Here is a 25,014-nt window from a genome sequence, read left to right on the forward strand (position 1 = left end):
TTTTTATTGTTGTCATGGTAACAATTTCTGAAGGTGTTTTTTAAAGAGTACTTGGTCTTTTTCAATATAGCTGATGTTTGATTCATTTATTTTTCTGTTTCAAGGATGCTGATTTTCCTTTCCCAGAGGTAGGAAACAGACTGACTTAGTAACTTGTAACCAAGCCGATGGGGAGACTAGCAGGAAATCCCCTGTGATTTGGGAAGGTCTTTTCTTGATTGGTGTCAGGTCAGAGTTTATTCCTGTTCTGAAGGGTATTTTGTGGGCAAACTAGATCCCTATTGCTTGAATCATGCTTTTAGGCTTCACCTAAAAGCAGCATTAGGGAAACACGAGCAACTTGTTTTATGTATGCACTCTTCCACTGCCCCCTTCCCCAGTTTTAGTTTGCTTGCCTGCTGCTACCCAGTTGTAGAGATATTGAACAATAGGTGCCCTTGTCTTAAGGGACTGTAACTTCAGACCCTGTAGATGGAAAGCTGATGGTTCTGAGCCTTGGAAGTCAGTCAGGAGTGGAAGAATAGTCCTTGCTGCCACAAATGTCTCTGCAAAATGTCCCCTCCGCTTTGTAGAATTTCTGTGGGGACTAAGAGTTCTTGCAGGGTCCTGGCTTCAGCAGCAGAGCAGCACAAAGGCCACATTGAGAATAGCTGCTGGGGAAGCCCTCCTTCCTTGCCTGCCCTGTAAATGCAGTTCTTTCTCCATGAAAAGCCCTGACATCAGCTCTTGGAAAAATCTGAGTGCTTGTGTCATGGAAAATAGCTGAGGCACTTGCTTGGGCTGGGACTGAATGACTGAACTGTGGATGAAACTTCTCTAGAGATGCATTTCTTCTACCCTTTCCAAACATTACTGTTCTTAGAGAAATATAAGCCCTTCCAATCTGAAAACTTTACATGGAAAGGATGCTAAGGACAGAACTACAGTTGGCTGTAGTATATTCTAAGTACACTGCTTGCCTCTTTCTTCTATTTAACAGACACAGTTGCAAGCTCCTTTCAGAGCTGAACACAGCTGAACACATCTATTTGCAAAGCAGTGTGTCCCAAAGGGAGCAAAATTCATTTGGATGGACACAGTACCTACATCATCAGGAATTTCCATGTGTCTCCTTGTATAGAAGCACAGTCTCAAGGGTTTTTTTAAATACATGTTTTGTGAAGAAGTCTTATGTTTGCCTTCTGCTTTGGGTTTTGTTTTGTTTTTTTTTGACTGACTTTCTCTCTTCTCTTGCTCTCTTCTCTTGCTGCCGCCTTCTCTCCAACCCTCTTAAAAAAAAAAAAAAAAAAAAAAAAAAAAACAACCCTCACCCAAAATAAATCTCTGGCTAACTACAAGAATGCAAGTTTACCAAAATCTACACAGTGATGCTCTGCAGCAACACTCTTCCCTCCAATGCTGCTGGTAGAGGAAATGTCTCTGTGATGGAAAGATGCTCTCAGCAGAACTCATGGTGGGCTCTTTCCCTGTAGAGATACCTTCTTTTCTTACGGATCATCAGAAACCTAGTAGGTTTCCGGACTTGGGAAAGGCATAATTTTTTTTCTTTGATTTTTACCCAATTCATCTTAACTTGGTTTGAGTTACAGAATCACAGAATGACCAAGGTTAGAAGGGACCTCTGGAGATCATCTAGTCCAACCTCCCTGCTCAAGCAGGGTCATCTGGAGCACGTTGTGCAGGATTGCGTCCAGGCGGGTTTTGAGTATCTCCAGGAAAGGAGACTCCACAACCTCTCGGGGCAACCTGTTCTAGTGCTCAGTCACATCACCCTCAGTTAAGTGCTGATCCCTTTAATTGATACTTCTACTGATCCATCAAGAAATATGTGGATGGACTGTTGGCTACTCTACGTTTACTAACCTAAAAGGAGAGTTGCATGGCGTATTCTAGTTATGAACAGAAACACTGGTGAATCAGATAAATGAAATATAATATTGACCAAGCTGGAGGTGCTGATCCATCCTTCATTAGGCCAAATCTAACACTGAAGTTACTGAGAGGGTTTAGAAGATGGAGGACTTTGTGGAGTCAACACAGGAAGATATTAGCTATAAGTCACTTCAGTGAATTTCCTGTGTTCCTTCTCAGAAGGCAGAAACTAGGCTTGTTCGCAAAGCAATCAGTAATCTAAAGCTAATAATGCCATGAACGATTCTTCAATGAGTCATTGTGTCAGCTGTGTGCTGCCTTGGACTCCTACAAAAATAACAAGGAAATTTTTTATTGCCCAGCTCAGTTTCGCCTCCTCCTTGCTACAAGTGCGTTAGATCGGCACGTTGGCTCCGAGTGGTCTCAGGAATCCATGCCATTTGGTTCCCATCTTCAACTTGGCCGTTTCTGTGTCTTGCATTGTAATCTGTTGCTCTTGCTATGCAGTTGGGTTTTTTTGAGGAAGAAAACTCTGTGAGTTTCCCGAGCTTATGCACTTTGTTAGGGGGAAAAGATGACAACGCGTAAAACTGCTCAAGTGGGTTAATGCAAAGGTAAAGAGACTTAACGTATTGAGTCGGTTTTGTCCACAAGCTACACAGCTGTAGTTTGTTGGCAGGGTAGTGAAATGGCAGATTTCTGTCTGCATTTTTTTCTTGGTTGCTAATAGTTGCCCACTTGCTGCATCTGTTTTTCTCTCTATCCGCCTGTCATTTGCTGTCTCATCAGTTCCTTTTACTCACCCGCTGTCCTGTACAGAGCACGTCTACCTCGTTTTGTTGTGACAGAAGACTGCCTTTAACTCTATATTAAGGTCATATCGGTACTGCTTTTGTTCAGATCATGTCAGTGCTCTCCCATAATGGTGTTTTTGAGGCTTTTAGGCCCAGCAACCCAGTGCCGGGGTGGTCGTGTGTGTCTGCAAACTGAGAAAGTAAACAGGCTTTCTTTTTCTCTTTATTCTATAGTTTTTTTTCAAGGTAAAATTCTGGGAAATAACTGCAAAGTGGCATCCATTTTACTGTACTTTCGGGGCACTCATTTAAACCTGCAGAGTTGGCAGAGAAAAGACAGTCTTTGTCAGTGCAGGCCCAACCCGAGTTTTGAAAATGAAGCCTAGTAGGTCCTGAAGGAGTTGTACGCACGAGAAATGAAGCTGTGAAAGCTGTTCGGTGGTTTTAAGTGTTACCTGGGAAGTGCCTTCAGTTCTTCCAGTTACAGGCTCTGCTGAGGTATGTAGGAGCAAGAGGAGAGTAGAATCCAGCTCCGTCTCCCAGAAATGTAGTTGGCTGTTAAACAGCTTGTTTTGTCACTGAACTCCATGGAGGTGGTGCTGGCAAAAGGCCCCTCATTGACTGATTACTTGGTGAAAACCTTCTGAAGCAGGTTGATGCCATCTTAAAAAGCCACGTTCGGGGGCAGGGGGGGGTGAGGAAAAACTTTGAGTTACGTTTGGTTTTCCTCTTCTCTTCCTAAATCTGTGAGAAGAATTAAAATAAATAAAGAAGGAATGAAACCCTAATACTTCTCACCCCTCTTGGGTTTTGGGTGGGTGGGGTTTTTCTTGCTGCTTCTCTGTCACATTTAGAATCCCCTTAGAGGGTTTGTCTGTAACAAGCAATCTCTTATTTAAATGAAACTAATAAAGCAATGAAGAAGCTTCTAGTGCAACTGTTCATCTCCTAATTAAAGATCAGTTCTGTCAAGCAAGCAGTTTTTGGCTGTTCTCTTTTGTATGGGTTTCACAATAATTCTTACTCATCTCAGCACAAGTTGTAGTAATTTATACTTCCATCATGCAAACACACAAGCTTAATTTCAGGCATGCGAGTAGTCCTACGGAAGTAAATGGAACTCGTTAGGCACATGAATAAGTATTTCCAAGGTTGAGGCCCTTGTCTGAATCTAAATATTTTTCCTCTTTGATCAGTTTTTGAGATAGCAGATACTTGAATTCTAGTAATATTTTAGTAAGGGGGGGGAAAAAAAACCCAACATGGTTATCTGAATGCTGTGCTATTTATGGTGAGATATATTTTCAACCTCCAGGGCTAGAATGGAATGCTTTGTACTGCTGCAAGCTGGGAATCCTTCCTAGCTCTGGTGTGTTTTGACACATTAAGTCTGAAAACTCTCTTTTTTTTTTGTCTTGGCTTCAAGGTATTTTTTAGGCACTGATCCAGTACTGAGTGGTGTATGCGTGTGTGAGATAACTTGGAGAGCTGCAGTTTTTAATCCGCAGTGTTACTAGTTGTAGGTGTATTTTTCTTGCTTTGCTTTTTGATAAATAGATTTTCCTAATGCAGCATGACTAACAAGACATGCTTTTAGTAATTGGAAGCATTTAAATTACTTAAATAATTTGAGCCAGTATTTTAAAAACAAAATGTGACTTGGCTTTTAATTGTTCCTGGTATTTGGGAGTTGAGAGAGTGGAACAACTTGTTTGAGAATGTGCTGATGTTCATCAGTTATCAGACAAAATGTCTACGGGGTTTTATCATGTAGCCTAAACTTGCCGGCTAGATTTGGAGTTAAGTCTCCAGCTGTGAGCCGCACCTTCCATCCTGTGTGGTGTTTACAATAGTAGGTGAAATACATTTTATACGTTACATGTCTTTCAGGTATAATACTATTTGAAAGTAAGGTTAAATGCACTAAAAAATAAAGTTGTTGGATAAACTCGTGGAAACTATTGTGTACTTTGGTTATGTTCCATTTATCCACTCGATTGTGTTCTGCTTTTTGCGTAGTATACAAGTGATATAGTACTGGGGAACTGAAGGATATCTTCAGCAAACCAAGAGATGCTAGGAGGTATTCGGTTAGGAATTGGGGGAAAGAGGAGAAACTTTTGTGCTGAGTGCTCCCCACAGTCTGCCTAGCAAAGACAGCAAGAACATATTTCTGGTCTTAACTCAGCAGTTTATTCCATCTCTAATTTCTGTGATTTTTATAATTCAGTGGTCTGGAACTATTTCAGCTCTTGGAGGGTTGTGAGGGGAGCCCGGGGGGGACGGGGACTTGTTACTACTTCATCTCTAGTATAGCTGAACAAAGGCCATCGGCGTCCTGCTTCGCTGACTTCACCAAATGCCTCTGAAGCCAAGCTGAGCAACTGGAGGGAGAAATGTAGTGTGGGAGAGGACCTAGAGATCTGTCTCACTGCTTCCCGTGAATGTGCTGAGTGTGCCAGAGCGGCTTCGCCGTGATCATGACCTGCTGCCGGCCCTGCTTCCCCACCATGGCCCTCCCTCCTGGCTTTGGAGAAGAAAGAAACTCAGGAAACTGGCTCGCGGCCAAGGGGCTCCGGCGCTTCCGGGAACCTCTCCCGGCATGCTCTGGCTCCCTGCGCCCTTTGACGCAGGCGGCATTGTTCAGCAGAGCGGAGCGCGGCTCTGCTGCGGGAAAGGCTCAGCCCAAAAGGAGTGAGCCCTGAGCTGGTGTGGTTCTGGGGGGGGGGGGGGGCCTCGCGGGGAGGCCTCTTTCGATGGGTTTTTAGCGTTAATGTTTCTGATTCTGTCAAAGCTAGCTGGCTGCTTGTAAGTCCTGACGGCTTATACTGAAGGATCACACCTAAGACTGTGCTTGCAGTCAGGACCTCAGAATAGGAAGCTGGGGGATTCTGGCTCCCGCTCAGTAAGACTTCTGCGTGCATGCTTTCTGCTCGAGCAGAAAGAATTCCCTGTTATTTCAGTGTCACTGTATGCTGCTGTATAAAAAGCTTTAGGGTTTTCTTTCCGAGTAGTTAAAGTCAGCATCTTACATATTAAGAACAAAGTGGAAGTTTTTACATAATCTCTAGACCACTACAGTTTAAAGTTTGCTCTTTAGGCTTGAACAGATAATAAATAACTGTGAACTCAAACAGAAATAGCGCAAGAGAACTGACTTCATTTTTGTTTGTGAATTGTTTCTTTTGCTGCGGTAGTGTGCCTGGAGTAATGGTAGGTGCTTGGTAGGAAACACCGTGGGATAAAGCTTTTCACTGAAATGCTTCATTAAAGTATTTCTGTTAGTAATATTAGGTTTTTGTGCAGCTCTGCTGAGTGTGAGGTTGGAAGAGGTATCTGTGGGACTCTCCTACATCGATACGTGGTGTTCTTTTTCTAGTGCAGACTTACCATGGGAATATCGATCTTTACCAAGTGGATCTGTTTGAACTGAGGGGGAAAAATATGAGAGTAGTTTCTTTCAGCTATAATAGTCATAATTGTGTTCATTTAGAACAAAAAGTGACTTAAATTATACATTCTTTTTTCATGAGTACATGTATGGCTCTAAATGTGGAGCTAAATTTCTAGAAAGTTTTGAGAAAACGCTAGTTTTGTTTTTTCAAAGGAGAAGTTGTTGCCTTGAGGTAGATAGCACACCCCTGGCTTTGTCGTTTTTCTGTGGTAATTCAAGGAAAAAATCTGGGTTTCTTAATTCCCTCTTCTTTTCCATAATTAATAACGGATAGACTTCTGCCTCCCTTTAACTGCAGTTTCTGTTGCTTATGTTGTCTGCATGTTCCGATAATTTTGGAACAGTTAATACAATTTGAGCTAAAATCGACTTCCTACTTGTCTCAAAGATGGCAAGTTCTTACAGTTTCATGAAAGTAGCGACCTTGTTAGGAAGAAATGGTAGCACAAACTCTAACGTTATTAAATGCCACAGAATCCACCTAGGAGGGAGGTAGTTGGAATGTCTCCGCTGCAGGAGAATTTTCAGTGAAAGTTTACACACCAGGTAAGAAGTCCATCAACAGGGCAAAGCCAACTGTGTTAATTCCTAGCATATGGCACTATTTGTTACGAGAAGAAGATGACCCACGAGCTATTACGCTAATGAAAAAGAAAGACCTATCAGACGGTGGGTTTGAGAGCTCCAGTTCTGCTTCTGCTCTTACTTCTGTTTGAGACCTTAACCATATTCATAGTAATTCTGTACTTTGAATCAACTGTAATGGACTAATAATTGGCTGAAGTATAAGAACAAAAAAGTCTTTTTTTGTTCTCTTGTTAGGGCATTGTAGAAGTATAAAATGTCTTTGTTTTTAAACATGAATGTTGAGAACCAGCATAATGTTGAGGACAAAAAAAAAAAAAAAAAGAAGAAGAGTTCATTAAACTTATGTTATTTCTTCTTTCCAGGTTTCCTCTCAAAAAACCTACAAGGTAAGTTACTGAAGTCTTACGGCTTATCTATATTGCAAGTTATGTCATAGCCTTTTTGAAGAAGGAGTACTTTTAGAAGGCAAATACAGGTACAGACACCTAGGTGGCAATATCCCTTACAGATGTGAGGAAATTAAGTATCTGGATCTGGACTGGGTGCCCAAAACATGACTGGATGACAAATTTAAAGTGCATGGCATAGTGCTACCATTTGCATTTGTTATGTGCACTGGCTAATTTAATCTGGAATTTGAGATGGCCAGAGAAAGTGGCACTAGGCTGGTGCATGATGTACAGACACTTCCTTCAGGGGGTATTTTTTTCTTAATCTGTAATTTTTGCATACAAAGATTTAAGACTTACCAGGAGAGGAGGTGGAATTACGGAAGATTTGAAGAGTTTTTTTCAGCTTTATGTAACTTAAATTTATTTTGCGTTTAAAATAAAATATCATCAGCTTTTGAGTGATGAGAGAGAGTATACTTGCTCCTGCTAATCTGAACGGTTACAGAAACTGTTCCTAGAACCCAGATACACTTTTAAATGTTCTGAGGGGGATAACTTTTCCTCTTGACATTCAGTCTGATCGGGAATGATTTTTGAGGTGAACTTAACGTATACATTTTTGTTGTTTAAGTTCCTTGTTAGCAAATGGAGCTACTGAAGCTTATTTGCAAAGAAATCGCCAGTTAGGCGATGCTTTTGCGGTACAGTAGTCAGGATGGTCTTCTTTGGTTTGACGCAGACACGGCAGCATTCTGAGCAGAGAGTCTCCAGCTGACAAGAAGCAGAAGGTTGAACGCTGCAGTAGTACGCACGACTTTGATCCTACAGGTAAAATCTTACAACTTCACAAATGAAAATCTAGACTTCAGTTTGAAAGGTACTCAGAATTGGAATAAGAAGGATTCTGATGTGTTAATGAGTGTGGTTTTCAAGAGCTGTGTTGTGCTCTGTGATTGCAAAGCCTTTTTGAATCATCCAGGCATTGAAATGAATATTGGCTTGCTTTTAAGCATGCTTATCTACAAAGTGGCTGTTAACTGTGCAAGAATAAATCTATATTTGTGGTATCAGTGAATAGTTGTAGCTACTTCCCATTTCAAAAAAGCTAGTCTGAAATTTCAATGGGCAAATATTGTCATTAGTTGGTTCTTTTGGGTGGTTTAGTAGGGGAAAAAGTGAGACAGAGATCTTAGTGTCGACCGGGGCTGGTATTCTTTGAGGGGGGCAGTTTGAGCTTCAGTAGATTTTGAACCTTCTTTGTCACGTCTAAAGTTAATCTGTACTTTCCCACATGATATATTTTAAGATAAAGTTAGGGGTTTCTCTTTTTGAAAGGATGTGCTATTCGATTTTTTTAAATCTTCTGTGAAATCTGGGTCAACTTGGTCAGCACTGCTGTCTTGGCAATGAGGATGCATGCAGGGATTCTTACTTCTCTCTCTGAAACGCTAACCCAGTGACTACCGTGGATGTTCATGAAATGCATGACAGGCTCTTGTCTGAGCCTCCTGGCCCCATGCAATGTGTGTGTTTTTCATGTCTGTGCCTTCTGCTGTTTAGTGCAGTCATTGCCCTCAGGGCTTGTGGAACAGATGAGAGTTGAATCTAAAGGTTGTAGAACTTGTAGAATGTGTTTGTGCACATTGTGGTTCAAGCTTGTGTTTATAAACCATCTTGTTCGTTAATGTTTCCTTCCACTAGCTGCATGACTCCTTGCTGTGCACAAAATAATTGAAATGGACTTCTAAAGTCTCTTTAAGAAAAAAAAAAATCCTATAGAGGAGAGTGTCTAAATTAGTAGCTGTTTTTCCCTTTGTCCTTGGGAATAGGTAAAGTAAAATTATTCCAGGTTTGGGTAGGTGGGAGAAGGTCTCAGACTATGAACCTGTCTTGCAGAGAGCGTTTATCTACTTTAGAAGCAATCTTAATTTGATAAAAGTAATTCTGTTTTTTGAGAACTGTTACCTGCTATGATGCTTGCTGTCAAGTCTGGTGGTTGAACTCTACACTGTAGCCTGCATAAAATTCCTTTCTTTTTAAGAGGTGGATTCAGAATACTGCGCTACTATGCACATGTCTGCCATTTACCCTGGAGATAAATGTCACAGGATTTCTATGCGTTGACAGTTTTTATCCAGAGTGTTTTCTGTAGTCCACTTACTGGCATAGCAGAGAATTTGTTTTATTGTGTTTTAGAATCTGTAGTAGATAGTTTGTGGTTTTACTTGTGTCTTCATGCTTGAATTATTCACACCTTATTCCAAGTGTTTCACCTATGTGTTGTTCACATCTTATTTGTGTTTTGCACGATTTAACCTAATAAATCAATCTGTTTTTCATGATTTTTTTTTTCTCATGTTTGGTCTCCATATTTTCTATATCTCTCTCTCCTTTTCTCCTGCTCTCGTGCAGATAGCTCCTCCAAGAAGACAAAGTCTAGTTCAGAGGAGAGTAGATCCGAGACGTATGGTAAGCTAAAGCAGCTGCTGCATCCTTGCACCTTTGCAGTCTGCTCGATGCTTTCTATCTGTGCACCTAAGGCTTTTACCCTTTACGTGATCCGCATGGTTGGCTCTGCAGCAGGGAGTGGGAAGCTGGGTTTAAATGTTGCCTCACTGTATCAGCTTGTAGTTCTTGTAGTGGCTGGAAACTAACTTAAATGTGACAAGCGCAGGCTGTCATCTGTAGTCTCCTGCTCTCTGTTCATAGTTGGGGAAACTTGCTGGGGCTGCTGTTCTTTGGGATCTTGTGCCACCGAATATTCTTGTCAGTGGATGAAGCTCGTACTGGACTCGAGAAGAGTTTTTGTGGCTGTAGGAAAGTCTATGTCTTCTTGTAACTGTGGAGGTTAATCTGGATGAGCTAGCAATTCATCTTTTTGCATTACTTGTAAAGGATCTCATATCAGTTCCTTTTAATGTTTCCTAGAACTGAAAAACCATATGTCTAGATATAATTTCAAAAAACGTAAGCATATGAACTTACTGCCCTTCATTCAAAAAAGGGAGAAGTTTCCCGGCAGTCCTGTCTTGCTGTGTATTACTGTGTGATGAGCTTGTGGACTGAGACAAATTAACATGTAGCGGTTTGGGATAGGAGTAAGCCACGAGTACTTACGTTGCCGGTGCACCTTGACATGTGCTGTAGGAAAGATTGTCTACCAAAGACAGCCTGTTAGCTCATCCTTCCTTCTTCAGCTTACATCAGATATGTCTTTTGGCTGTGACACTCTCCATCCTGCCTTTGTGTTACCAACTTGTTTAATTTGTGACCTCTGAAGAGATTTGCACTCATATCTTAGAAGCTAACAGGTAGTAAGTTTTCACAAGTTGATAAGTGGTCTTTTGAATCCTACCAGCTTCTAAGACCCTTGAACGTCAGCTAAATCTGGGCAGTACTGCTACGTTTCATGTTTCTAAACATGTATATCCAGCTGTGTTTTGACTGCAGTCAGTGGGCTGTCTTCCTTTGCCTTTTCTGATACTGAAAATAGTCTGTGATAACTTTCTGTTTCTGATTTTTCTCTGTTGGGAATTTTCTTGCTGCATATCTCCCTCCTGACTTTTGGACAGAGTGATAAAAATCAGTGACTCTTCCAGTATCAACTTCATTATTCCGCAGTAATAAAACTAATAGATGTTTATGGCTGTGATCAAACTGCTTAAACCACCTCTATAATACAAAAACATGCTATCATAGCTCTTATCTAAGGAACGTTGAAAAACAAAAACCTCTCAAACGTTTCCTTCTAAAGCAGCATATGTACGTTAGCAAGAAGTCTTTAGTTGGTGCAATTTACAGAGGCGTAGTCTATTCCTTCTGTGAAAGTGAGATCTTCTTTTCCTGGAATTCTGATTCACAAATATTTCTTATATTTAAAAAAAAAAAAAAAGCAAGTAGTAACATGGCACAGTCATGTTCTTAAGGTGTGAGATATTGCTCTTCAGAGACTGTAAGAGGGTTTTGAGCATGCATTGATTTGCTTCAGCAGAGCTGGAAATCCGTCTTAAAGACACCTGCCCTGCTGTAGCTTGTATGTCTTTCTCCCATGCTCAGAAAGACTGAGCAATGAAATGACCCGCTTGAAAAGCGTATGTTTTGGGGAGGTGCTCCTGACAAGCTTATGTTGTGACCAGTTCTTCCCCTAGCTAGGTGAACGGTGGTTTGTGACAGCGAAGCCAGATTGACTAGATCACTGTGTTTTGAACCATCGTTAATTTTTGCCTAATGTTGCTTACCCATAATGTACTGGAGGTACTGTCAGGCTGTTCCAGGTTAATTACAGGAAACATGTGGTATGCTTAATGGAATGTATCTGTGTTTATACTTCTCTCTCAGTTTGTACACTGTCCTGAATTTTCATGTGTGGAAGAAAGAAACATGACTTCCTAACCGAAGTCTTTACTTCCCCCAAAGCTTCCTGCAGATGCTCTATCCGTGTCCAGGATCTATGGGAATGGTTTCCAGTCATCCTTCCTTTCTGGTGGCCTTTTCTGCATTGGGCTTTGCTCTGCCTTTTGTCTCTTCCCTCGATTTTTCCCGAGTTCTGTGGTATGTGTACAGAAGTCTGCTATTTGCTTTGGATAGGACCGAACTATTTAAAAACATACAAGCAGAACTACTGTACTGATATTTTTCTTGCTGGTGACTGGATGTTAACTGGCTCTTTCTTTGCCTTGCCGTTGGAAACTGAATAATAGAAAACTCTTGAATGACAACAGGAAAATGAGGTGTGACTTTCATGCACGTGTGTGTTCTTACCTCTTGAAATTCTTAATTAAGGCCAGAATTTCTTGAAGTACATGAGTGGCTTGGGGGAGGGTAGTTAGGTAGAAAAACCATTCTGATATACAGAATTTGATTTATAGCGATATCCAACTTAGCGTGAGTTTTCCTTCATAAATCCCACCGTCTCATATCTGTGCATTCAACAACGTCTAGATGATCAGGGGAGAGATTGAGTGTAATTTTAGATCTGCGGTAATTTACCAGTTGGTGCCATAACCTTCTACAATATTGGTTATTTCTTTCTCGATGTAGAATTGCTGTCATTGGAACAAATTTAAAACTGAAATTAGCTTTTGCGGTAGTAGGTGAGTTATCAGTTACTCTTCCCCTTACTCTTCCCCTTTCCCCGTGACTTAGTTGCTCTCCAAAGATACCTTCCTTTATATTTAGTACTGTGACCTATTTCAGGCCCAAAAGTTAGGCTAGACCCGTTGCATATTCTTGCACGTGTTCTGTCCACCTTTGGGATAGGCTTTTTCTTTTTTGTGTTGAAAATCCAGGTTTTGTCCCTGTTCACTTACTCTTGAATTGAATCGTAGAGAATCTTTCTTTACTCTTCCTGTTTTGTGTCTTGCCGTTCTCCCCAGCCTTGTGTCTTTGTGTTGTGGCCACCATCTTTGCAGCCTTTCCAAAGGACTCTTGGGACCCCCTCATCACTACCCTTATAATAGCCAGAAACGGCTTGGAGTGCAAGGGGCGCTCGACCACAGGGATTGAATGTGTCGTTTCCATGGGAGCAGATAGTCCTAGTTATAATGGTTAAAATACATTGTTCTTTGTTTCTAGAAAGGTTACCGAGCCTTGCGTTATGAATGGTTTTCAGTGCCATTGTCGTTAACAATTTTATCACAACGTTATGTACTGCGCTACTTTCAAATAGTGTCCTTTTTGCTCTGAGTTTACATGACTTCTGTTACCGGGTTAGTGGAGGAATCTGAAGAATGCTGCTAATATGGCATTTGGTATGAAGACCGTGGTAATAACTAGAATTAAGTGAAATTCAGAGTTTCATCCTATGAGAAGCTTTCATTATGAAAGCTGATCATTTCACTTTATTTATTTTGTGGAGTGGGGATTCTGAAATATTTTTTAGAAATGTTAAAGCTTCCCAGCTGAAGTGAAACATTTGGACATTCTCAAAACCCCAAAGAGTATGGGTTTGTTTATTGAGTGATTCATTTCAAATCACTTCTATATTAAATTGCATTTTCCCATTGTGGCCTAATGCCTCCAGGGGAGTTATAGTTCAGAAGTCTCCTCCCATGCAACGTCCCACACAGCTTGATCAGAGGAAAAATTGCATTATATTATGGGAGATGTAATTCGTGTCTCCGTTCTCTCTTGTGAGTCAGGTTTTCAGAATGAACTCCTGCGCTGTTTGTTATGCGCTGGTAGTGAAATAAAATTTTCTGTTTTATTGAACAGCTTCAGAATATCTACGGTCTGTAGAAGAAGAGAAGAGAAAATCTTTTAACTAAAGAAGCTCTTGGATAATCAAAATGTATCTGTCAAAACTGGTGGAGATCATCATTTTTACCATGGGATCTCAGTGACCTTGAGAAGTTAGGACTTTGCCCTTTCCTGTTGCCCACAAGGAGCACTTGTAACAGGGCTGGAGAACTGGGCCACAGTGTTTCAGAGGGAATAGTGCCACCTATTGAAGAGCTGATCGTCTTAGTTTTTCTTGTAATTCCTTTTTTCTGAGGCTGGTAATTTCTAGCTGCTTTCATTTCTAATCTCAAACCTGCTTAACAGTTACCTGTCTTACTGTGCTCTTGGCTTGAGGCAATACCAATGAGCTTGAGAAATTCTAATATGCATGAAGATGAGAGTAGATTTTTAAGATTTTTTACCCCTTTTGCCCCCGGAGTTTTAAGTATCTACTTGAAATATGAATATGTAGTGTAATTTTAACCTAGCTGCAGTGATGTCTGATAATTTCCTGCCATAGGGATGTTTTCATGTGAAAATGAATGTGGGAATAAGATCAGTATTGATTTGATGTTCAATGTTGTCAATGAGGAGTTCAATGTACCTTGTAATCTTTACTAAGCTTCAGCTGGAAAAATGGAATATTATGGTAAGATCTTTCAAAATGAGTGGCCTGTGGTTTCCTTCTAAGGAGCACTAAGATTTGGAACACAAAAGCAAAAAAGATGAATGAAAAGCTGATTGCTGCTTACGAACTTGGGTCTGAGATCATTTTTGCTCTTTATTCTTGCACCAAATTCATAGGCTTAACTTACAGTGGGTGAAGTTGCTACACAGTCGGTAGCCTAATGTTAGGCTTCCTGGATGTACTTGTGATATCAAGGCATGACAGTAACGGCTGTTGAAAACTTACATTGCGTGTCATTGCTGGGCTCTCAGTGGTTTGTGGCTTTCCTTTAAATCCATTCCAGAGAGTCTAATGAGGTGTTCAAGGTACAAGACATGGGTTATGAAAATGCTGCTGCTTTGTTCTTAAAATTCAATCACTGGGCAGATTTTGAATTGAATGTAGATTACTTAAAGAACAAAAGTGAGCAAATGACAAGTTTGGGGGAGTTCTGTGCTGCTTCTTTCTCACAGCAGAGAGAAGCAGTACACTGGAAGACTTGTTCTTTTTGGTCTACCTGGTCCAGACAGGAGGTGTAATTGAAGCTGACCTAGTTCCACAGGTGATAGTGTTATCTTCAGAGAAGCTGCAAGTCATTTCATTGAAATTGGTGTAAGGTGACTGTGTAAGTCGGTCAAGTATGGTACCTCTCAGCTGGCTACCTAGACCTTATTCCAGCCCTTTGCATTGTGTTAGGGAAAGGGCTAAGTGCCTACTCTTATGAAGTGAACAAATACAGGCAAAAGGCAATAATTAATTTAGGTTCCCGTAGTCTTAGTTTCAGTTGTCTCCCTGTTGGTTAGATTGTTTGTCCTATAAAATTAAAAGGTGGTCTTGAGTGAAATTGAGACTTGTGGTGGGAAAGCATTTAGCGTAGTATTTCTGGAACTTAAATTATACTCCATAAGATCAGCTTATATTGCATCTCCAAATGCATTGCCTCTGCTTTGGCATCAGACTCATTCAAGGAGAACGCTTCTTAGTGCAATAGAGCCAAGGGTTATTGGTTCTGGAAATGGAAGAAATTCAGTGGACAAACAGTGAGCAGGCAGGACTATGCTGTGCCTTTAAACGAGGAAAGTTCTGATGAGTCAAAAGATTAAGTTAGTGTCTTACTCATAAAACCTGTGCGTCTGGCAGTGGAGTTTAAAACGAGCTGTTTTTATGAAATAGCATGTGTTCTCTTTCCCACACCCCACCCTGAGGCATCATTCTTATGAAGTGAGCCTTAAAGAAGCTTGGTCATATAGAAAAATGGGAGGTGCAAGAGGGAGAGGCATATTTTTTTCACTTAAACATATCAGGAGGGTGTGAAAGCTGATGTTTTTTTCCCCATCTGCTTTCACCTTCCATCCGTTTATTGCCGATTACTATGTATAGCATAATTGCTTCTACTATATCAGTGGAAGAGGAGTTACTGGGAGATGATACTGTGCTCATACTGCAGCCTAAGTGCTGGAATTCAACCTTTTCCACCTACGCCCGTTTGCGCACATGCCGTACTTGAGAAACAGGGCTGAATGGGCGGACAGTGTTTGCACTTGAGGCTCCTCGTTTCCATCAGGAGTTGCCTGAGAGAAGTGGAAGGAGCTGTATTGGTGCAGGAGTGATGTAAGGCATGTGACTCCACACTCGCTTACAATTGATTCCTTAAAAATGATTCCAGAAAAGACAGTCTTGGTGGGGCAAGGTCTTCACAATTTCCTTTCATAGAATCACAGAATTTCTTCCCTCCATATGAAATGGAACTTCTGCAGTTTTGGTATCTGATCTTGGAAGAAGACTGTTCTTTCTCAAGATCCTGATGTAAGGATTTTGCCTGCTGCAGCTTTGGAAATGAAGAAGCGAAGCAAGCTGTTAAAAATAAGGGAGCTCTTTAGTAACTGGTGGGTTTCTGCTATGCAAATAAGAAAACATCCTTGAAGTATTTTGCAGAGTTCCTGAAGCTGCTTTTCAAGATAAGGGCTCCGCTGTGGTAGGCCTTTTTTCAGATGCTCCGAGGCAAGTGCTTCCTTCTGCAAAGAATATGCTGGGGCTTCTAGGTTCCCCCCGGTCCATTTTCAGGTGAACAATAGACACATACAGCAAGCCACCTTTTCAAAATGCTGCATCCAGTGAATTCGTTAGTGGGAACAAATACTGTTGCAGACAATTCTGAGTAGTCCAAACACCTGGAAACAACAATTTGCTTTTGATGTCACAGCAAGTTAAAGGAGGAGCAGATTAGGACGCAGAGCTCCTGGGATTTTGGCCCTGTACCTCGATAGCTTGGTGGGAAGCAGGATACTGATTTCGGAAGGCTTGTCAAGTGTAATAAAAGTGGCTTGTACTTCTTCACTGCTACTCTTCTGGTTTTATGGAATATTCTCATCTGGAGTGGCAAGTGCCCTGAGATGAAATTTTTGCTGAGAATAGGGAAAAATTTTCCCGATTTAATAAATTCGTTTTAGTCCAACCCACTGGTGTGTGTTTGAGATATGTGTGCCTTTTAAAAAAAGTAGCTTGTAAGGTCTGGTGTTTTTGATGGTGTGTTAGAACATGACAGCCCTATGCCATACTTTGAAGAGTTATTGATATAGACAGGGAAATTGGTTTGTGTACATAGTTGTTCTTCTTTAAAAGCTGCCTTTACCTCAAGTTGTGTCTGATGTGCCAGAGCTGTCTGCATCTCTGCTGTTGTATATCTCTGTTTTGTGTAACTGAAGCAATAAGCTTGACCTGTCCTGACATTGCTATCTGTTTCTGGACTGATGCCCTGTTTCTGTCTTTCATATATTTTTCCCCTCTGTTGTCTTGTACCAGTTTCTTTCAGTGCTCTGTGATTATCTCAGAGGATAAGGTTTTGGACTGATGCCTAGCTTGTGTCTCTTTGTATTTCTCTCCCCCTCTTTCTTCTGCCCTTTCCCCACCTTTTTATACAGGTCTTGTTCAACGGTGTGTCGTTATCCAACGGGATGAAAATGGATTTGGGCTGACGGTCAGCGGAGACAATCCGGTCTTCGTGCAGTCAGTCAAAGAAGGTAAGCAGACATGCTAAACACATTAGCTAGAGAGCAGCCTACAGGGTTTTCGTGTGAATCAAAGAAACGCAGGCGTGAGCTGGAGGAGAAGACTCCAGGTTCTTTTCCTTAGGGGTGGGATGGCTGCAGCTATCACAGACTTTGGACTAGGTGTGCAAGGACAGCCTTGCACTGTTGAGAGGCAGTGAATCCCCTCTCTTGCATCAGATGTGTCTGGAAACTGGCATCTTGCACTTGAGGGGAAATGAATGCGTGCATGTAACTTTGTGGGATTGTGGCTTGGCGTACCCACTGCAAAAAGAGAGCAGAATTGCTGTAGCGTAGATACTCATGAGATTGTAATCTGGTGGAGAAAGAGGAAGCTTGGGTGAATACGGGAAGTAATTTTGCGTGGGACTAAAGAAGTGCTTGAACCGTTTTTGCTTTGAGTGTATCTGTTAAAACTGGAACTGAACTATTTCTTGCCCCTCTAGATGGAGCAGCCATGCGGGCTGGAGTGCAAACAGGAGATAGAATTATCAAGGTAAGGGCTTTCAAAACATCAGGGAAATGGACTCTTTGTATTAAATGAATTCTTTCATTGAACGAATGTCACTGATATGTCTGCACTGCTGTTTGCTTTTGCCTGTGGGGTAGCAGACGGTCTAAGTCTTCCTGTTCTAGGGATGTGCAGTAACCATCGGAAGCTCACTGCTGAATGTTAGTGTTGTTGTGGAGAACACACTCATTTTAGAACCATGTTGATGAGTCTGGTACCCTATAAGGTTCAAACATCTCACCCAGAAAAGAAGTGGCAGGGGCAATGAGCAGAGAGGTATTGATAATTACCTGTAAATAAATAGTCTCTTTGGATTGCTTTTTTCCCCCTAACTGCTAAGAAATCAAGCTCTAAACCACAACTGCAAAATGACGGCTTACCAGAGATAGAAATGGGATTTCAACCAAGTATATAAATGTATGAATTCAGTTAGCTAGTCTGAGTATTTTTTGTGCCCAGTTAGAGGTGGATTGATTTTGTTGTTGTTGTTACGTTGGTGTTTTGGTATGTGTGTATGGCTTGCTTTTTGCAGAACTGATTAACTGTTAGAGGGAAATTGATTATTTGGTGGATGTTGTAATGGTGGGGAGGGAAGAGGAAGGGAGGGGGAGAGATCTCTACTTGTTCCTCGCTCTATTTCATTGCTTATTGCATAGCATGTGGTACCCAGAAAGATTTCTACCTTTTTTGGAAATCAGGAGTTAAACTGATTGCTTTCTCCTTCCCGCTCTCCTTCCCCCCCCCTCCCCCCCCAGGTGAATGGCACTCTAGTAACACACTCAAACCATTTGGAGGTGGTAAAGCTGATCAAGTGTAAGTAAAGGCGGGTTACTAATTTTTTTTTCCACTGTGCTCCTTTAAAGCATGAAAGAGACCACTGATCGATTCAGCTATCGAGTGGCAAGGGAAAAGTCTAGCTATGTTGTTGGCTGCTGTATGACTGATCTGAGAGGTGTGGGGTGTGTATGAGACAGATGCAGTAAAGAAATTGGAGGTAATTTTGACATCTCAGACTTGAGCTGATGCAGCTTCTGCAGTTTTTCCTTCGCTTGATGTTTGAAGTTACCTTCAACCCTTACCCATACATCTTCCCTTGTTTTGATTCTGACTTCAATACCGTAGTTATTCATGCACTGTTAATATAGATCTGTACAATGCCTGCAAAGTAATGGCATTTGCAAACAAAGTGAATTCTTGGTTGATTTCCTTGTGCAGGAGAAAGTTGTTACTGGTTCATTCCAAACTAGCACAGTTTTTAATTTTTGGTATCAGCATATGCATAAGGTTAATACTTCAACTTGGTGGACTAGAAATTGCACCGTGTGATTTTGTTAGGGATGATTATGATGAAAGGCATTGGATTACTGGAAATTTAAGTGGAGACCTCTGGAGTGGAGCTGACAGTGCTCTCGAGTTCTCTGGTGTGAAGAATAAAGGGGTGAAGAATGGTCTGAGTCAAGACTCTCTCTTGGGGGAGAGTAAATGGGAACTGTAGAAATCCGCGAATGTCTGAAGTGTGGATTTTTCTCGTTCTCCCTGCAGCGGGTTCCTATGTAGCTCTCACTGTTCAGGGGCGCCCGCCAGGGTCGCCCCAAATTCCATTAGCTGATTCTGAAGTGGATCTGGCAGCATTTGGGCGTATGTCTCCCATCATGACATCTCCCCATTCGCCTGGCACATCAGGAAACGCAGAAAGGATTACTAGCCCAGTACTTATGGGGGTAAGATTTAAAGCGCTCTTTCCAAAGAGTAGTTTAGCAGTGGAAAAAATGTAGTCATGTATTTTCTCTCCAAGGAATTGTTTTGCTCTTCTTGCACAAATCACAGATTGGAATTGGAATTCTTGTCCTGCCACCCAGTGGACATATAGCCGCATGGGGGGAAGAAAAAATCTTAACAAGTAAATATCCTGTCCCATCTGAGATAACGCAAAGGCAGCTGACCATTTTTCACAGGTTGTCTTTGAGATACACTGCCAGAATTTGCATGATAGGAGCTTACACGATGTCTAGTCCAGGCCAGTCATTCCATTCTGTTAACAATTGGGCTGTACACACGCTCAGACATGTGGCAAAGAAGAGTGAGGAAAGCAAATAAGCAGACACTTCTGGTCAGTTTGGGGGGGTTTGTTTGTTTTGTTCTTATGTTGACTGCTGTGTTCAAAAGTAGGACTGAGTGGTTATATCCTGTATAGGATAGGGCATGAAAAAACTTGAATCCCTTCTTGTAGGGGTTTTCAGTGACCGTGTTCAGGAAGTAGGTGAGAAGTGGGTATATGTCTCGTCTCTATCTTCCTTTCCTATTCTCAGCTCCACCAAAAAGCTGACTCTCTAATTTCTCCCTGTTTCCTAGGAAGAGAACAATATTGTCCACAGCCAGAAAGTGGAGATTCTGAGAAAGATGCTACAGAAAGAGCAGGAGCGGCTGCAGGTACTGGAGTTGCATATGTTCAGGAGGGATGGAGGAAGAGGAAGGGGATGATGTAAACACAAAGATGGGCTGTTGAATCACTAGTTAGTAGCATCCTCGTTTCCTTGCATAGCTTATGTTCCAGTTTGGCTTTGCTGTGTACTGGCCTAACATCAGGATGTCCGATCACTCTTAACTGATCGTCTCATGAGTTTCTAATCCTTGACAGGGTAGGAAAAAAAAATTGTGAGGGATTTCTTAAATGTATACATCCCTCCGTCTGGTCTAATGCTATGGCACGTGAGCATCTTTCTCTCTCACTGAGAGTCAGTTCTCACTAGGAGCTACAATCTGCATGACAGTTCTTGGTGACACTGAGTTTTCGTGCCTTCAGGGGTATGCTCAATGTGGTTGTGATTTACTTGAATAAACCTTGAAAATGTGGATATTTTCGTTTGACACGGGAAAGAGGGAAGGTCTATATAAAACAGACGTTCTGTGGTGTCTACTTGATATAACAGTAGGTGTGCTATATATTATTTCAGATGTGTTAATGAAGTGAAGGTGTTAATGGAATGAGTGAATAGGTTGTAGATCTAAGTTTTGATAGTGAGGAAATAGTTAATTAAATGAAAGTTCATAAAATTATTTTTCAGTCTCTGCAAGAAGAGTATAGCCGATCGCCCACCTCACGACTGCTCAAAGAGATACAGGAAACAAAGAAGCACATTCCTCAGCTGCAAGAGCAGTTGTCTAAAGCCACAGGCTGTACTCAGGTAACAGAATGTGTCAGGCTTCTCTGTGGTATGTTCCAGGTGAAAATTCTTAGGGCGTGATGGTATTCTGGGCAAGCAGGAATTCCTTCCCATGCTCTTCTGCATTTCCACAGGCAGATTGCACCCTCTAGAGTTGTGACTTGTACTTAGGCTTGCAGAAGCTATCGTGCAATAGAATGCAATGTCAGTATTTGAAGCGCATATTACAGCGGATTTCTGAATGTTTCTTGTGGCACTGCTTTTAAAGCAGTAAATGAAAATTATGTTGCATTTCTTAATCTGTCTGTCAGTACAACTTAAAAGAAACCTGTGAAGTCATTCTTACAATGAAGAATGTATAACTGGAAGCTTAGAAAAGATTATATATAAAAATGAAATTATTTTTCCTCTTTTCCTTCTGTGTTTGAGGTTGAGTCCTGAAAAGTTGGTGGACTTTGTTTTGTCTTCCCTTTGAAAAACATTGCAGCCTCTTTTGGATACGTGAAGACAGTTTTGCAAAGAATATGTATGATCCAGTTTTTGAAAGAGCTAATGTCTCTTGAAATATTCTACTTCCTCTATGCTGTCTCCCAGCTCGCTTTATCTTTGTAGGATGGAGTTTTGTCCTCCAGATCTGTGACAGAATCACTGCAGATCAGTGAAGTGGAGGCAGAGAGCGGGGATGGTCTGAGCAAACTAGATTACAGTGGTGACAGCTCCCGACCAAACAGTGACATTGCTGATGTGAGTGTTGAACAGCTTAACATCTTTGCTTCTAAGCCTTTTGTTTATTTTTTTTCCTGTACAGCTTTCTTTGAGTTTGTGCTGTCCTACGTATTATTCATATGTACTGCGCCTCAGTAATGTTGTGTATTGCTAGCATAGGAAGCATACTATATTGGTCTTCAATTAAGGATTAGGAAAGAAATACTGTGGGTTTGGGCCTTTTTTCCAGGATTTTTTTTTTCCCCTGGCATATTCCCTGTTAAGAGGCAAAGAAAGATGGATGCCAAAATCTTTCGCAGAGCTGAGAGATACAAATTAGTGTGTCTTTTAAAAGCATGTTAATATTCCATTTGTGGTAGCTGTGACTCAGATCCAGGCAGTGGGCAAGTTGCCATTAAGGGGAGGAAGAGTGTTACTTCTACCAAATGAACTTCACTTATTGCCAGCAGTGAAAGCGCTTAGTCTGTTCACTCATCAGTTACCAATCTGTGCGCTCATATGGTCTCCTTATTGGATTGCCTTCACACCTAATCCTTAATTAAGATGCTAACTGATTAGTGCGAAGGAATTGAGACTCTCCACTTGGGCTTTGGCCATAAGTTTGTTGTTTAACTTAAGATGTGGGCGTTAGGCTTGTACTAGCAATTGGAAGTCAAACGAAGATGGGTCAGCTCTACCTCCAAAACGTGAACATGCATGACTCTATTAAAACAACGTGCCCCCCCACCCCCCCACCCCATCGAGCAAGACATTGCTCATAATTGTGTATAATAAATGCGGAACAAAATTCCTAGTCATCTTCCTAATAAACTTAACCCTGCCAGTATTGTGAGTGATACTTGATTACTGAAGGTGGTGGTTAGACCCAACAATAGCATTTAAATCCAAAGGGGCCCTGAGAAACTTGAGGACTGGGGACAACAGTAACTGCATGAAGGTTAACAGAAGTTGAGAGTTCTGTAGTTGGGGTGAAATAACTCCCTGCATCAACACAGGCTGGAAACGACCAGGCTAAGTAATAGCTGCTGAAGAGACCTGGGAGTTAACAGTGAACCTAACTGAAGAGCCAGCAGCATGCTCCTGTTGCACATGAAGCCAAGTATGTACTGGGCTGCATGTGAAAGAGGGTTAGCAGCAGACGGAGGGCAGTTACTAGCCCTTTCTATAGGGCACTGATGAGGCTACACCTGGAATGCTGTGCCTGTTGTTGGGAGTCCCCCGATTCAAAATGGATGTTGAGAGGAGAGGTGCAATAGCAACGCAATTTTGCAACGCTGCTGTTATTCAATGATAGTAATTTTCTTTTTGAAACTGCTTCTGCGTATGCTAGAGCTATACATTGCCTTCTTTTTTTGAAACTGCATGTGAGTTACACAGTTTAGAGTTCAGCTGTTCATGCCTCTGCTATTCAACAGTCCACTGTGTAAGAAAAGAGAAGTTTTGTCTGTTGTGGCTGAAACATTTACCGTACAGTTTTTACTTTCCTGGCTTTGCTGGTAGTCACCAGAACGAAACTTCCTTCTTTCCCAGAGTCCTCGGAGTGGCCTGAAGGATCGGATTTATCTGGATGAGAGCCCAGAGAAGACTGAGATTCAAGATACTGTAAGTCCGAAACATAAAGCATGATAACAGCTTCTTCTGTAATGGGCCCATTAAAATCTTGGGTTTTTTTCCCTCTGCTTTCTAGATGGAGCATACATAAACTTTGCTTTAGATAATAAAATGCAATTAAAATTGTGTAGGGAACGCTAATTAGCGGAATAAATGTTTATGGTGCTTAAGAGCAGGCCCATTCAAGAGATGAGAAATATATAATCAGCAGTAAAACAGCTGGAGCTAAAATAGCTAGGGCTGTTGTACAAAGTTGATTCCTTGAGTCCAACTCTAAAAGAAAAATAGTCTTTACTCTAGGGTATTCAGTCGCTACGAGGCTGGCTTTATCAGGGATGGCCTTGAGATGGGATAAACGTAGGTCAGCAGTTGCTGCCATGTTCTGTCTGTGTTGTTTTTTCCCTTGGAATGACTTCTGAAGTGCTTTTTCGTTGTCTGCCCTGATTTGTCTGACTTTGGAAAATCGTATTTCCCCGTTTGTAGTAAGATGGTATTTGGCTTCTGCCACGTGCTTAGTATGCTGAGTGGTCTCTGCAGGTCATGGAATTGGGTTTGAATCAGCTGGTTTGGAATTTCTGAATGCTTGCGGCTTGGGAGGAGCATTCTAAATGGCATCTCATAACTGATAATTTGGACAAGGTTGAATAAAGGCACTCGGGTTTCGGTTAAGTTTCTAGAGAGGGAGAATTCAAATGATATCTTTGAGTTGGTTAAAGAAGGCTTACTGTCCTTTGAGAGTAATAGCACTGTACTTCTCTTCCTTCCCTTCCCTTTTCCCATCCCAACTCGCACCAGGATTCTCAGTCCAGTATTGGAAGTCCTTCTTCCCGCATGGGACCTCAGATCATTGGAGCAGAAGACGACGACTTTGACACTGAACAGGAGCAGGTGGGAATGACATTTTCTGTAGTTAAAAGCCACCTTTTAGCCTCAGCCACCTTTTTCCCTCCTCAGCAAGAATTATTTTCCTCTGTGCCTGAACTGCAAGTGCTCCATGACTGGTTTTTATTGAGCAGTTCTCATGGGGTGAATTAAGAATTAGAGAGTGCGATTCCTTGTTACTGTTGATCCTGCTAAATAGTAGCACTTGGGCAGTTTATGTTAATATGCTATGTTTGGTATTTTGTTACTCTCTTCTTTCTTCTTTGAACTTTAAGCTTCTAGAAATTAATTTACCTTATTTAATTTCTTTATGCTTATTTAGTTTCTATTAACAGTCTCATTATTGTCACAGTAGTATTGCTGCCGTGGCTTTTAGTATATTTGTTCTGAACTGTTTTAGCTGTCATTTGCTCTGAGTTCTATTTCATTATATTATATTCATTGTGCAGGAGAGTATTAAAAAGAAGTATCCCTCTGCTTAGTTCTTCCTGGGATGTTGGATTGGCATCTCACAGGTTCTGGACTTGATCTGTTTATATTTTAATTAAACAAATGAGCTAAGCTATCAGAACAAAGCTGCTTATTTTTTTGCACAGTAGCTGTCTTGAGTAATTCAAGTAGTTTCCTTGTATCTGTACAGATTAATGGACAATGCAGCTGTTTCCAAAACATTGAGCTCCTGAAATCTCGCCCGGCTCACCTGGCTGTTCTTCTGCATCATGTGGTGTCCCAGTTTGACCCTGCTGCATTAGTAAGATATTCTGGAATTGTTTCCCCCGGCCAAGTTTGTTGTATTAACCTGAGTGTTTCAGGGTCTCCTTGTGTAGCGTTATCAGTGTTGCTGGATAAGCAAGGAGAGAAATGCGGATCCTGTGCAGGCGTGAGGGTATTTCAGAAAAAGGAAGACAAGCATGAATGAAACTGTTTTCCTTAAACGCAACTATTTGAAAAGAGATATTTAGCTCCTGAAAGCATTTTATTCCGTGTTAGGGTAGTAGGATTAGTCGTCTGCAGGGAAAGTCTGATCCTTCTTTTCCTCTCTTTCCCTTTCCCTCCCATCCTCCGGCTGACTACAGGGGCAGCCAGG

At 41.5% G+C, this 25,014-nt stretch overlaps 1 protein-coding gene across 8 annotated transcripts in view; it reads left to right on the plus strand.

Moving 5' to 3' along the window:
- ARHGEF12 (Rho guanine nucleotide exchange factor 12) overlaps positions 1 to 25,014 on the plus strand; it is a 77,870-nt gene that overhangs the window by 26,923 nt on the left and 25,933 nt on the right. For 5 of the 8 annotated variants that reach the window (XM_068916502.1, XM_068916501.1, XM_009674042.2 and 2 more), the window contains exons 2-14: positions 7,071 to 7,094; positions 7,840 to 7,928; positions 9,513 to 9,569; positions 16,908 to 17,006; positions 17,480 to 17,529; positions 18,300 to 18,357; positions 19,087 to 19,265; positions 19,897 to 19,974; positions 20,610 to 20,729; positions 21,321 to 21,452; positions 22,965 to 23,036; positions 23,841 to 23,933; positions 24,568 to 24,678. In XM_068916502.1, the coding sequence (XP_068772603.1) occupies positions 17,491 to 17,529; positions 18,300 to 18,357; positions 19,087 to 19,265; positions 19,897 to 19,974; positions 20,610 to 20,729; positions 21,321 to 21,452; positions 22,965 to 23,036; positions 23,841 to 23,933; positions 24,568 to 24,678 (882 nt within the window). In that variant the 5' untranslated portion in view covers positions 7,071 to 7,094; positions 7,840 to 7,928; positions 9,513 to 9,569; positions 16,908 to 17,006; positions 17,480 to 17,490. The remainder of the gene's footprint in view (positions 1 to 7,070; positions 7,095 to 7,839; positions 7,929 to 9,512; positions 9,570 to 16,907; positions 17,007 to 17,479; positions 17,530 to 18,299; positions 18,358 to 19,086; positions 19,266 to 19,896; positions 19,975 to 20,609; positions 20,730 to 21,320; positions 21,453 to 22,964; positions 23,037 to 23,840; positions 23,934 to 24,567; positions 24,679 to 25,014) is intronic. The other 3 variants (XM_068916504.1, XM_009674044.2, XM_068916505.1) reach the window with 1 other exon arrangement.

This window comes from Struthio camelus, chromosome 22 (genome assembly GCF_040807025.1).
Source record: "Struthio camelus isolate bStrCam1 chromosome 22, bStrCam1.hap1, whole genome shotgun sequence".
Taxonomy (NCBI): domain Eukaryota; kingdom Metazoa; phylum Chordata; class Aves; order Struthioniformes; family Struthionidae; genus Struthio; species Struthio camelus.